Source organism: Parus major, chromosome 1A (assembly GCF_001522545.3).
Source record: "Parus major isolate Abel chromosome 1A, Parus_major1.1, whole genome shotgun sequence".
Classification (NCBI taxonomy): domain Eukaryota; kingdom Metazoa; phylum Chordata; class Aves; order Passeriformes; family Paridae; genus Parus; species Parus major.
In genome coordinates this window covers 8,630,316-8,645,163 of record NC_031773.1, presented here as the reverse complement: position 1 = coordinate 8,645,163, position 14,848 = coordinate 8,630,316, and the positions used below count along the sequence as shown (strand labels likewise).

The window sequence follows — 14,848 nt, the reverse complement described above, 5'->3', positions numbered from 1 at the left end:
ATTGTTGTCTACAGCTTCCTGAGGAGGGGAAATGGAGAGGGAAGGGCTGAGCTCTTCTCCCCGGTATCCAGGAACAGACCTTGTGGGAATAGTTCAAAGCTGTACAGGAGATATTTAGACTGAGAAGGTGGTCAAGGACTGGAACAGACTTCTGCGAGAGGTGGTCAATGCTCCATGCTTGTCAGGGTTTAAGAGGCTTTTGAACAATGCCTTAACTACACACTTTTGCTTTTCTTCCACCCTGAATTGGTCAGTATCTAAACTGTAAGGTTTTTTTAGGCACTTTCTGACTGAAATACTGTATTTTGTATTGCATTGTGTTCTATTCTATTCTATTCTATTCTATTCTATTCTATTCTATTCTATTCTATTCCATTCCATTCCATTCCATTCCATTCCAATCCATTTCATTCCATCTCATTCCATCCCATTCCATCCCATTCCATCCCATCCCATTCCACTCCATTCTTCCATTCCATCCCATTCCACTCCATTCTTTGCTTCATTCAAAGATTTCAAGTGCTTAATAGCTGCAGAGCTATTTTTGTGAGAAATCCATATTTAGAGGAAAAATATTGAATGGCCTTCTTTGCTTTTTGGCAATTAACCAACTGTGACTTTCAAAAGCATATTTCAATTGTCATTTCATATCCTTCCAGACACTATAAACTGTTTCAGTATGCATATTCATTACATGTATGCATATATATATATATATATATTAAAATATTATATATGATCAGTAACCAACAACCTGACACTAATAAATTCTGTAACTGGTGACCTGGCAAGCATTCCTGCAAATGCATTTTCAAAATTCACCACTCTTTTTTCCTTAGTTCTATCATGACATACTTTCTGTCCCTTCAGATATATTTATTCTGAACTTCTGTACCTCAGTGTTTCTCAGACACTATGAAATCCTATCTCCTTGTATACTTTATTGTGTCACAGTAGCAACAGGGCAGAAAGACTGCAATTTACTTTGCTGGAATATGCTGACTATAACCTGAGCCCTGCAATTACAATTTAGTCTTTTTTGTCCCTTATGGAGATAATAAAGATCAGACTGATGCCAATTTGTTGTTGCTGCTCTCAGGTCACAGGGAAGATCATGAAATCTTACCACCTTTTCACTGCTTTGCTGAGCAGCTCCATTATAGCTATTAGAGTATAAACAGTCTAGATTTCCTGGAACCACTTCAGCATCCAAGCAATCATTAGACTTGCCTTTTCAAACAAATGCTGATAACCCCTTACATAAGTTAAAGGTTAAAGGAAAGAAAGGAAAAAAATGAGCAGAAAAAAACTGAACAATTCAAGGCCCAGCAGGGCTTTGCTGGTGTTGATGGTCCTGATTTTATACAAAAGTGAAAATTAATTTTCCAGGAATGTTCTTTCATGAACATAAATAGCATTCTGGCAGCAAATGCAAGGACTGATTATGTTTAATCATCATATAGGTCCTATACAGTAGCAACAACTTCAACACATGCAGGAGAATGCTGGCACATGACCCAGAAGCTCTGTGCAAACATTGTTCATGTGTTAACTCAAGCAAATATTTCCTCTGGGCTAATTTTTGAAAGCATGAAACCATTTGTCTGTCTAATTATATGAGCAAGGAAAGTAAAGAAGCAATTAGAATGTACAACAGACTTTCAGTAATCACATGTGTTTGTGTGAATTGGCACACTGTAAGTATGAGCGTCAGCAGCAATCTGACTTTTGTCACAGTTAGAAATAGAGCTATATGAATTTTTAATAGACTTTTAAGTGAATGAACTTTAAGAAAGATATTAAAAAAGTGCTACTGATTTTGATTTCTAAGAGCCTTAAAGTATACCCTTCAAGATGGTAGCTGAAACTCACTATTTCTGTAAATCCATGGTCATTTGAACACCTTTGGATATTGTGTGCTTTGAAGCTGAAACTATACAGAAGTAAAATGGGAAAAACTGAACTGGACTTAAACTGCAAAATGCAGGGCTATAACACCTATCTCAGAGTAGGTTGAAATGAGAGATATGCCTGAATCTCAAAATAGAGCTTAAGTGTTGTGTTTCAGATCCAGAAGCCAATATATGGACTTGTCCAAATATGTTTTTCATCACATTCTAATAATATCAAAAATCCCCCAAACCAGAACAAAACCATAATGGTGAATTAAAGCAAGGAAGCACAAGGGTGATCCTTTTTTGGTCAAGGTCCAATGGTAGCAAATGCAGGACAAGAAAGCATGCAGATGAGACATTAGGCATGAAAGACGTCGTAATGTGCCACTGCACCATGTTACAGTAATAAGAACATATCCATCCAAATCAAACAATATGAAACCTTTCAACGCTGTTTGGCTGTGAATGGAGACAGAACATACCTTCCTCCTGTTTTCATTTACTAGGTATTATCTCCTCATTCCTCTTCCAGCCTTATCTAGACCATACATATGCTAGGGTGCTGATAGGCCCTTATCTGCCAGAACAATTTTATACCCTGTTCCATTGTCTGCATGGAACAGAAGGCTCTAACACACTAAAAACATCAGTGACTTCTTTTGGAGAGCTCAGAGTTAAAAGTACCATGAAGAAGTGCGAGCTATTTATTTAGACATTGTAGGTCTGATAAAGCAATCTCTAAAGTCTGAAGAATTGAGAGAAAGGAAGCATGACAAAGCAAACAAAACCAAGTTAACTCAGGAACTTAAAAACAGCAGGAAAAATAATTTATATAATAAAATTCAGCCTAAATTTTTATTTGCATTGTTATTCTTATGCAATTCTCTGGAATACATAACATGATGTGATCCATATCAGAGGTTGTCTATATAGGTACATTTTCAAGAATGTCCTCAGAAGAATTGTTTTGGTGCTTCTAACAAAATTAGCTTAAATGAAGTTGTTTCCTAGAAACATGATTATATCTACTCTGTTATTGCATTTCTTGGCCATTGGCAATTAAGGCATAAAATACACACAAAGTCAAATCAGAAGCTGATGAAATTCGGATATATTGCAGTTGCTTTAAGAGCACAGCATTGATTTATATCAGCTGCAAATCGCTTCATGCTTATGTGCACACTGGTTATTATCCTGAAGGATCATAAAGTGTTTTATGAATTAGCTCCTTGAAGCATTTATCACATCTACTTGAAAACAAGATAAAGGTCTCTTCTTTTTGGATGATATGTCACATTAGAATCTATGGTGCCATCTATGGTGGACTGTAGCTTTAAATCTATAAAATCCATTGTAGGTACTGAGTTTTGTCTGTGTTTACTGATAGACACCAATAGCTCAATAGATGTCACTGACTGACAGCTGAACCTCCATGGAAATCTGGAGGCTTGACTGAACTCTAACATTCAGTGTTGCAGTGATCGGTTTATGAAGCCTTTTTTGTATGACAGCTGTGAAAGCAAATGGAACCTTTATAGCTAGCAGACACATTGCCCTCTCAATTACCTCCACTCAAGATCTTCAACAAGTGTTCATATACTGAAAAAGGCATAAACAACTGAGCTGCCAAAAAGATTTCATGGAAAGTATTTTAAATACACACACTAGTGCTTTTCAAATTAAAATAATTTGGAGACAAGAGACATAAATATGGAACATATGGTTTGTACATCTATGAAGTGTTTCTAACACACAGAAGAATTTGTTTGTTTGCTTTTATTAAGAAAAGTTTAATGATAAATTGATATTAAGACAAAATCAGACATCTCTCTTTCCCTTTATTTCCAGTCCTGTCCTCATTTCTTCCCAGGAAAATCTCTGATGTGGCCTGACTGTAACAGCTCAGTCCCTTTCTGTTTATGGGTTTTACCTTCTGTGACAGTTCTCTGATAAGGAGTGAGTGGTTGAGGGAATGGTGGCCATTAATTAGGGATTAAGTCCTTTCCCAGTGACAAGGGAATGTTACAGGAGGGTGTTGCTTTTTTTGTGCAAAGTATTTTCTCAGTTCTTCACACCATTAAATGAAAGAAGTAGGATAAGTAATCCTCTAAGAGTATGAGGACAGGAGGTGGGTTGCAGTTCTCACTCTGAATTCTCACATTGAACATAGACTGTGACTATATTTAAAATGTTTTTAATTGATTACTAATCACATATTCCTTGCACTTTAGTATTTTGCTGTAAGAACTAATTTTACTGAACTTGCAGGTGAAAGAATCCTAAATATATAGGGATGTTTATTTAGAGACTGACTATAAGAGTGAGGTCTTGATATAGGAAAACACTGAATTCCTTCCTCTCCATTCACACAAGCACTGCATGAGCTGGCACACTGCAGAAGTGTTGTGTTGTTTGCAGGAATTAGCATTTCTCATGGAGCATGAGGCACATCTGACGTGTGTACAGCATTTTAGCTACCCTGTAATTCTACTTGCAGTTTCACTAACATCACTGATGAGATGGAGATTAGGGATGCAGTCTTCTGCCCACCATCTAATTAATTTCTTTGCTTCACTAAAAAGTTTGCATATTTTTCCAAATTGTTTCTCTGCCTCTTCCTTTCTTTATTTTTTTTTTTTTTAACCAGAATTGAAGAGGATGTTCCCCAACACAGACAGTCTGGCTACTCAAAGGTACATTTTTTTCCTGGAAACACAGAACATCCCTCCTTTCAAAATGGAAGAATTACTTCTGACTCAGCCTACGTGAGGTGAAGGAGTAAAAATTACCTCTGACTGATTGCACTCACTGTACTTATAGACCTACTGAGATGTGTCTGCCTTGTTGGATTTTCCTCCTGAGTGTATCTAAACAGCTTCTTGATCAGGAATAACATAATGTAAGTTATCTTTACAGCATTTCCAAAGGTATTGCCAGTGCTTTCATTACCTTCAGTGGCCATATCCTTAATTCACTTTTTCAAATATTATGATGGTGTGATAAAAAAAAGAAGAGAAAATTCTGGCAGTGTAAATCAGCGTTTATGCTGCTCTGCTAGAGGATCCAAAAGGAATAAGAGACTCTCAGTGAAAACAAACAGTGAGTTTCTGGAGCATTAAACACTGCTATATTATCATTCACTGACCACTGCTGTCACTGCTTTGGCACCTTAGCATAACTATGATGCCAATACTTCTATGTTTTGTTTCTTTTTTTCTTAATTGCAAATTATTAATCAGTCTTTGCAGAGTAAATTTTTGGAAATTCTGTCACACCTCTCAGCACTGTCTGAGGAGAGGACAGGCATATCTCAAAAAGTAGATCTATATGCTCTAGATTATGGCATATAATAAACAACAACCTTCAATAGAGCAGCCAGTGAGCAAGTATACATTGATTTTTCATTCAGCACTACTATTGCCTTGCCATCACAATTTTGGCTTGGTTTTTCAATCCTCAAACACTTCATTGACATGCCAAAATTCATATTATATGTTCTGTGTGAAAAATTATGCCAGGTTATGTAAGAGGCATCAAAGGCATCTGTACTTCAGAGTCAGTATTCATTAATCCAAAAAGCAAACCAAATACATGTGCACATAATATGTAGTGAAAAAGCCTGAATTTTAGAATATTTGGGACTAGTGTAATTATTGATATTTAGAATGTGACAATTTTTTGATTCATAATCAGGCAGTGACTTCTACAGTGGTAAGATTATGATGAGACTTGTGGAATTCAATTTGTAATGGTGATATTAGGATGAAATCTTGTCCTACAATTACAGCTGCTTTGGGAGAGTTGGTTATCTGGGCTGACCCAGCACAATGAATCATTAATGCCCATGCTGGCCCAAGAACTCCAGTGAGATGAGATAACAGGCTGAAGCACTGGCCAGTTTCCCAGCAAAGCAGCTGGTCAACAGTTACAGGAATTCTCCAAGTGGGAATTTTGTACAGTTTAGGACATTTCCCTATGTAACTCCTGCTGTGCACTCTCCTGCTAAAACACACTAATGTACACTGAAGGTGTATTCATGAATCCCCTGGGGAGAATCTGTCAGTCACAGACATCACCCCAGGCAGCTCCTGCTTCAGAACTGACCAAGCTGCGCATAGATCATTTAAAACACAAGTACAAACTGCTCTTGCACACGCAGAAATGATCACATAGGAGAGGCTTTTGTGCATAGCCAAGACAGAGGATGCTTTGTATGTACTCTGAGGACATCAGAGACGATGGATGGTGCATGTGCTGTTGTGGTCACCCAGGACCTCAGGCCAGCTGGTTTGCAAGAATCCAGCAACACAAGAGTTCAGCTGAAGATGCTGCTGAAAGGCTGGTTTCACCAGTGACTATTCTCTTGGAAAGATCTGGCTCCCCATGTGAGCTTTACTGAGGGTTGTGATTTTTTTAACACACACACACTTCCTGTGCTTATGCAACAAGTATAATAGCAAACAAAATGAGTCAACACCTCATTTTGATACTTTTGATAAGAAAGATGGGCAGGGAGAAAGGAAGAGGAAAAAGAGACAAAAGAAAACAAAAACAAACAAAGAAAGAGAAAGAAATCACCTGGGGAAGCAATTGGACATGGAATCTAGATGAATATCCAAAACTCTTGGAGTGAGGTAACTGTGATGGTATAAATGTATATATTTTTTTAAATTTACCAATATTTTAAGTAACTTCTGCTGCATAATAGACTTCTATGTCTTCATCTGGTTAACAGTCATTGTCTGGTTAATAAACACAGATGTTACTATTAGTTTGCAGATAATGTTTAATAAAATTTAATTATTTTTAAAACAATGTGCCGATCTCTGGTAGAGGTCATTTGGAAAGCTGGAGGCTGAGCATAATGCACTGCACATTTGAAGAGAGTTTTCATGTACTTAAATCATTCAGACACTTGAGAGAAGGGAAGGAACAGAGGTATATAGTCAAGGAGTTATGGTACTTCAGAGATGTGTAAGGAGTGAAAACTACAACTAATTCTTCTGTTTCACGGCCACCCTATTCTACCTTTGGCTCTTTGCTGTACAATTTGCATTTAGGCCTTTAAATATTTGTAGGGAAGTCTATGTATGCATCATACAGAAATACATCTGCAGGTCTCCAAGCATGTCTCTGGACTAAAACACAAAAGTATGACTGCAGCTTGTAGACAGAACCAAGCTTGCTTTCTCCAACTGGAATTTAAGCACAATATTATATAGCTGTAGCAGCAAGCAATCCCAGTGTGGGCTACACAACCTTAGCAGGACCCTGAGTAAATTTTTGATCCTATGTGACCTCATTTGTGCAGGGCATTGGTAAAGGAGGTGTCAATACCTACATGTTGGGTTTGCCCATCACTGCTCACAAGGTGTTTTCCCTGAGGCACAGCGTGTTGCTGTGATTGCCAGCATGAGAGTTAACAGAGAATTTGGAATAAGCATTTCCCACTGCATAAGGGAAAATAATTTTACATAGAAGAGCTGGCTTCAGCAACACTAAATCACGAGCTTTACAGTTGTGTGGTTGTAATTCCTCTTAGTTTTGAGTAAGAAAGCAGCTTGGATCACAGCATTACTCATCAGCCCGCAGGGCAAAGATCCCTACAAGCTTGCCAAGGAGTTCCTGCGGACTGGGAGGGCCTGGAGCAGCACAGGCTGACACACAGCAGAGCTGGCAGCTCCTTTCAGGCTGGGCTGTGTGGGTGGAGGGGTCTTTCTGCAGCCTGAAATCACTGGTGGGTGTTACGCTGACTAACAAGAAAACACCTCATAATGCATAGAGAATATTCATTTAACATCCTAAATATGTGGTGTGTTCTGAGGATGGAAATTATCAAGACTTTCCTGCCAGAAACCCTGTGAAAACATTATTTAGCAATTCAAGTAAGTTCATGCCACTTTCTACTTAACGCTCAAGGGAACACCAGGGTTGGCAGTTGGTAATTACTTCTGTGCAAAAACAGAGTTTGACACACACTATTAGAATTTTTTAAGCAAGTTAAAAGCCTGATGGTTTCACGACAAAAACGCTTAAAGCATCTACCTCTGAAAGAACAAAAGCAGTGTATTGAAATAACTTTGAGTTCCGTATCAGTATTAGATGTGAGAAAGGCTGCAATTCCAGAAGCTCAGACAGACCTTACCTGTGCCAGGTCCTGGCAGCCTTTTCCAGTTTGACACATGAAAATATTACATTGCATTCCAGCTCTCAGCCTGGGAGGTGAATGAGTATCACCTCTGCCACTTTCATCTCCTTGGCGAGCAGACTCTGACTTACATGAACATTTGTGTCAGTGTTAGGGAAAAAGAGAACAAATCTGAGGCCCTGTGATAAATGTGTCCATGTGAAGACACCACAGAAAAATGGGATCTGATTCTTCTGCTAACTCCCTCTATGAGAAGAGCAGGGTAGATTTCCAGAACAGAAAGAATAAAATTCTCAGTTCTGTACATGTTCTACACCTACACAAGCTTATTTTATAAGGACTCATGCAGGGAATATAGAGTTACATAAAAAGAAATAAGAAAACAGACTGTTCATATGGATAACACACAGATTTTCCTCTGTTTTTAATGTCTATATAGCTTATATATATATCTTGAACAGATGACCTTTCTCATGCACTGCTGCTTTCTGTTATAGCCAATGAGCAAGATTTAAAATGACCACTGAATTTACTGCTGCACAGACACAGGAACTATTTTTAGTACTGGAATTTTTTTTGATAATTCATGTTAATCAAATTAATTATCATGTCTCGTAGGGGGATTTTTTTACCTGAAACTGTGTGATCCTTTGGGTCTCTCAGTAGTTTGAGCCTTGTATGAGGGAAAATGTACTGCAGGGGCTTCCCATTTATCTGAAGAACACAAATATGCGTGTCATAAAAAGATAAACCAACAACAATTGCATTAATAATTTCAGACAATTGAAACAGAAATAAGCAAACAAACTTATTTCATCCAGGGAAATATCACACCATCTCAATTCAAAAACTCTCCCAAGTTTGAAGACATTTGTCAAACTGCAAATTCCTTCTGTGGGGTAATGAATATTTGCTTCCATAAATCCAGATTAATCTCAAATATGGCTTTAGTTCTGATTTTTCTGAGTGACTAGAAGGTCGTCACTATCTTCTGTAGTTTGCTTCAACCTTAATCCTTTATTCAAGCAACATTTAACACAAAAAAGAAACATAACATTATTCCCGTATTTTTTATAAAATCATTTTCTTAGACAAGTAAACAAAATGTTGATGTGTTACCATCCATGAGTTACTGCTTTAGTTTCAGAAAAAAACACATAGTCCAATGTACCTCTTGTCTTCAAATTCCAAAAGCCATTTGAAAGACCCAAACTAAAACTTGTAGGACTACATTCTGTTTGAAAACGTGTAACATTTACCTGGGCTGATCCTAGACCATGTCAAAGCTGAAAGCAACGCACCCTACAACACACTCTAAAGAACCAGTTTTCCTGTTGAAATGATCCCGCCTGCCCCATGGTTTGGGCACAGGAGGGGCCAAGCTGCAGGGACTGACCCACCTTCCAGGAATGATTGCCCTGAGCCCACACCAAAATGCCTCTGCAGAGCGCTTGGGTGCAACACTCCCCTCACAGCAATCACAGCCCTCCTTTGTCTGCAGTTTTGGTCTTTTGGTAGCAAAGCTGAACCCAGGACTTCTCTCCTCTGCATGATGGTTCCAAGCCTGGGTGATGCACCTGGACCAAGAGGAGGGAGCACGACTGTGCCTGCTCCAGGATGGGACCTCAGGGAGCAGCCTCAAGGAGCCAAGGGGACAATATTATTCAGCATGGCAATGCAGCAGCTCGAGTGCATCAGCAGCCTGCTGCCAAGAGTTTATTACTATTATTTATATTTAAGTAGCATTTAAAGGGATTAAGCTCCTCCTGAGCCAAGCACTTCAAACCTAGTTCTGCCCTGGAGAGTTTATGAAGTTAATGGATAGCACACACAAATGATGGGAAGGGAAACAGAGAAGTCAAGGGCCTTGCTTAGCTCAATCCCACAGTAAGCAGAAGAGTTTATACACCAGTTGTCATAACTCAGTTACTTATCCAGTGAATTAAGTTACATCTGACATCTAGAAGACTCAAATCCTGCCATAACACAGTGAGAGTATTATTGACTGCAATTAATGTCAGACATAAAGGAGATTTTGGATTTGGTAGTGGACAAGTACTCCAGAATAAATCAGAACATGAGATCAGGCATACAATTGCATTTATCATGGGATCTTGTCAGAACATATGGTCTAATACTACCAGGAGTGTATAAAGTTCTATGAGGCTTCCACACTCATTAATGGATAGGGAGAGTGTTATGTTTTAAATGACACTGTATGAAGTTCAGCAAGTTTTATGTAACAATAAAAGTGATGTGTTTGTCACAGGTAGCTTAGATAAAATTGTAAAAAATCTGAGAGAATGCACCTAATTTTACTTTGAATCAAATAAATAAATATGAAATATTGCTGTTTACACAAAGTGTATGAACACATTTGAATAGATTCTTAGCTGGGACCCATTTTGGTGGGAGCAATTAAATTTAACTGAGGAACGCTCCAGAACTTAAACTTCAATTCATATTAAATTACTTTCTCTATCTTCCACTTTTTTAATAAATAACAATCCAAGAATATTCAATGCCATATTGTACATGACTTTTAACAAATACATGAGAAAATATGGACTGTCTCCTTCTTTAGCCTATTACTTTCTCATTACTTCCAGAATTTTATGAGAAGAATAAATCTTTGTGATTCATATAGATCTGAATAAAAGCATTGAATTTTATTAGCATCCAGGGTAGTATATTATTCTTTTATTGTTGGTGGGAATCAGTACTTAAATGGAATATGTCATTACGCTTTTACTTTCAGATCAGTACATTTCTGAAAGCGGCAGAACAAACAGGAAAAAACAGTGGTTGCTGCAAATAGGTAATACCGAGAAAAATTACATTGTTCTTGATGTTTTGCTTTAATCATTGGTGAGCACATTTATCTGAAATTTACTAGAATATTTCACAACCTGTAATACACACATTAATCTGAAATTTATCTGAAAACTTATCTGAAAATTTACTAAAATATTTCAAAACCTGCAGAACACAAATTATTTTGTGCTTCCAAGTGTTCACACCTTACTTCCACTAAAGTTGGTTTCCCTTCACCTGAATACATGCCAGGAATCCCTTCTAGCTGACTCTTCCCCCCATTTCCCCAGTGAAGACGGAGAGGGACCCCACTGAAGCTGTGACAGTGGAAATCCAAAGTGGTGCAGAGGGGCCATCTTTCCACTGCACAGCTGCATGAGTGGAGAACACCAAGTCCACAAGCCCAGACTTGGGTCACAGGGCAAAAGTTCACTAGATCCCACTTACCTGCTATGAACCCCAGAGATTTCTGCCATCTGTCCCTGTCATGAAGATCCTTCCTCACCTCTTTGGGAGCATTCACTACACTTGATTTGTAACTTTGCACCGGCATATCATCCTCTTCCTCAGGAAATGTAAGCGCTGGTCATATGTTTCATGTTATTAGTCAGCTCAAAGGCCCTCCAAAAATGGAATGAATGGGAAATAATTGTGCTGAGGGTTTCTAAGACTGCCACGGAAGATGAGTTTAAAAATGCATTTCATTTCCTGTTGTCATTAAGGGTTTTTTCTGATAAACAAACAAACTATGGAAGACTCATAAAAGGGAATATTATAAGTTAAAGAGGAAAATCAAGAAGAAAAAATTTCCCCAGTGCTATATTTAAGAAATACAATTCCTGAACTGTATTTTAATATTCCAGGCCATAGCTACATCTATAATGTTTCAACTCATCTTTGGATTGGATCACCAAAGTCATAGTCATTCCTGGTTTTAAATGTTGCTGCATCTTCCATTCCACTGGTGCTGGACAGGACCTGATAAGGTGATTCTCAACAGCTACAGTTGGTTGCTGTCTCTGGGAAATATCATTTTCAAGGGAAACTTTACCTGAGGTAGGTATCCTGGAACAAAATGGTGCATGCTCAAGGTGGTGGGTTAGACAGTATCCATCCTAATTTCTGAACACCACAGGTACTTGTAAGAGCACACAAGGCCTGTGCAAGCTGGTACCAAGAATTTCTTCAGCTGTGGTAATTCTGCCCCTTTGAATTTATAAATTCCCTCTGTGCAGAGCACAAATGTTGAGTTCTCTAGAAATCCTCAAGGTGGAAAGTTCTTTCTACTGATAGATCCCCAGTGATGGAGATAATTTGCAAAAGACGCACTGAGTAAAAACTTAACAAACACAATATTCCTGTTCAATACTCAACTAATAAATTGCAAAGTGAGTTGCATTTCCTTCTGTAATAGGTAAATTCAACACTGACCTTTGCTCCAGAAGTCATTCTGGTATGCAGAGAGGAATATATTTCTGAGTGACTAAGAAATGAGGCACTGCCAGCTAAATTCCTTCATGAATTACAGTGAGGGGGTGGCTAACAAGCCACTCTTTAGATTAAATATTTTAGCAATTACACTAAAATTGGAAATGTCACATTTCTCATCACATTTTCACAGAATCTCAATCACAAAATGTGCTTACCCCCACCCCCCCCCCCAGTCTCTAACAGAAAACATTTTACTACAATTTAAAATAAATTCTCCTCGCTAATTGGAAAACAATAAAAACTAAGTAGATGGACTTCAAAAATGTGGAACAAAAGTTTGCAGGTAGCCTTCTGTATCTCTGTCACAAATGGTATTTCCTCATTTTAGCCCCAATGCTCACCTTATGACCCATTTTTTTCAAAATTTCTATATAGTCAAGTGCCCCTAAAAAGGCTTGACTTAAGTTTCAAGAGAATGGCAGTGACCCATGAATGAGGAGAAAAGCATATAACTTTTAGGGTGTTTAGAAATAGGGAATTGCATTCAAAAGGTTTCATGTCTAAGACCCTTGTCTTTTTTTGTGATTAGAAAACTGTTGCCTAAATTAACTGACAGCAATATACTATCATTAGGATGAGTTTAGGATTTTATTATTCATTTAGGGCTTAAAAAAACTCACCTATGATGACTGCAAGTATTTAAAACCCCTTCCTGAAAAACATTTATTGCCTCTTACTATACTCTCATTTTCCATGCCCTTCTCATGAAATTTTACTGTCCTGGCACCTCCTCCTGCTGTTCTTTCCCAAACTTTGTAACAGCCAGTTTAGTTCAGGATATGCAAATAATTTTCACAGAAAATAATAAGAAAAAAAAAAACCTCTTGATACCTGGAGGTTTAAAGAAGTTTCTGGTGAACTGGAAATGACTAAGTAAACTGTTGAGGTCAACAGCAATCAGTGGGAATTCTATAATAGATTATGTATTGATAAGGTCTTACCTCCTCAGGGAAGCACTCCAGAATCAATACATTGGGAAATGGCTTTTAAGATATTCAACTGAACTACAATTTAGCAAGATTTAGAATACTAAATAGCACCACAGAAGTTGCTATAGAAACAAATATATTTTAATATTTATAATACAGTATGTGAGCTTAAATTGCTGGGTTATAAAAAATCTGTGGAAACCTGGAGGTTCAGAGTTGTCACTCCACTGCATTCTTGCTTCAAAAGCTCAGGGTTTTGCTTTATTTATTACATTTGTTTGTACAGGCTCTGTGGGATGTAATCAAGCAGTTCTGATTTCATCTAGTAAGAGAATTGGTGTTTCACATGTATGAGTCAAAATCTTCTGGAATACACATATTGTAGTGGCCATTAAAATATTTTAATTTTTTAACACAGAAGATCATAAAAATAACAAATTTACAGAAAATAAGTGTATTTGAAAACATTGATTGATACATTACAAGCAGATTAATGCTATTGATGCAAATTATTCTGTATGTGACTGTTTTGAGCTCAATAAGGGATATTAAGGGAGTTATAATGGCTTAATTCCTGTGCTAACCAGGACAATTCCCTCCTAACTGGTTCCAGGAAATCACTGGCAGCAAAGGAAGGTCTGGATGAAGGTGGAAATGCTCAGGTGGTCCTGGATGGATAATGAATTGCCAGTTTTGTCTCTAGAGTACATTAGACTTGGACACTACAGGTTCCTGTGCAGGACTGAGGTGTGGATACAGGAGACAGACAGCATGGCACAATGAACTAATTAACCCTTTTGTACACACAGGGCTGAAAAAGCCCTTAGGGAGTGCTTACTTTGCCTCTCCACTTTCATTGGCCTGACATGGTTTATTTGCCTTCATTGCTTGAAAATATAATACTAATGCTAAAAAAAATAGTGTTGATATAGAAATAAAGTATCTGTAAAAATAGATGCTGATTTAATTTCTTCTATTGCTAAGTATTTCACAACTCAGTGTGGAGCTAATGAAACTTTTTAAAAATATCTCTGGCCCTTTTTATCCTGTTACAAAGCAATTTAATTTATGGATGTGCCTGAATATATATTGATTTTTAAATTATCTTAAACAAATGCTCACAGAAGACAACGTACACAAGCTCAGAGTAACATTTTGATTACGTAGATGATGTGGAGTTTCTGAGACCTGGAATTTCTCCCTTCTGCAGAGTTACTGATACTATTTTGTACTGGTGTGTGACTGACAGCAGCTAACCCAGATGGAAGCAGAAGAAGGAACTGTTGCAAAGCTTCTCCTCACATATCACTTCTCTTCTGCTGAGGCTTTACATGGCATGAGACACAGTTATTTAGAACATGTTCACTCTCCAATTTACATCACATATTCCACAAAACCTTAAAAAATGCCTTTGGCAAGATTTTAAAGATGTACCTCTATATAAGCACAAGTTTCTATATAAGCATGAGGATATCTCAACAGCTTTAAAGTGGAAAAAAATACATATTTTCTTCCTGAAAATATCCAGGAAAACAAAAACTTTTAGTCCTTTTAAACTTACTGCTAAAAAA

General features: G+C 37.6%; 1 protein-coding gene across 7 annotated transcripts in view; it reads right to left on the bottom strand.

Moving 5' to 3' along the window:
- The window catches only part of PCLO (piccolo presynaptic cytomatrix protein), a 314,143-nt gene that overhangs the window by 114,372 nt on the left and 184,923 nt on the right, over positions 1 to 14,848 (bottom strand). For all 7 annotated transcript variants that reach the window (XM_015627659.2, XM_015627658.2, XM_015627653.3 and 4 more), the window contains exon 9: positions 8,676 to 8,757. In XM_015627659.2, coding sequence (XP_015483145.1) covers positions 8,676 to 8,757 — 82 coding nt within the window. The remainder of the gene's footprint in view (positions 1 to 8,675; positions 8,758 to 14,848) is intronic.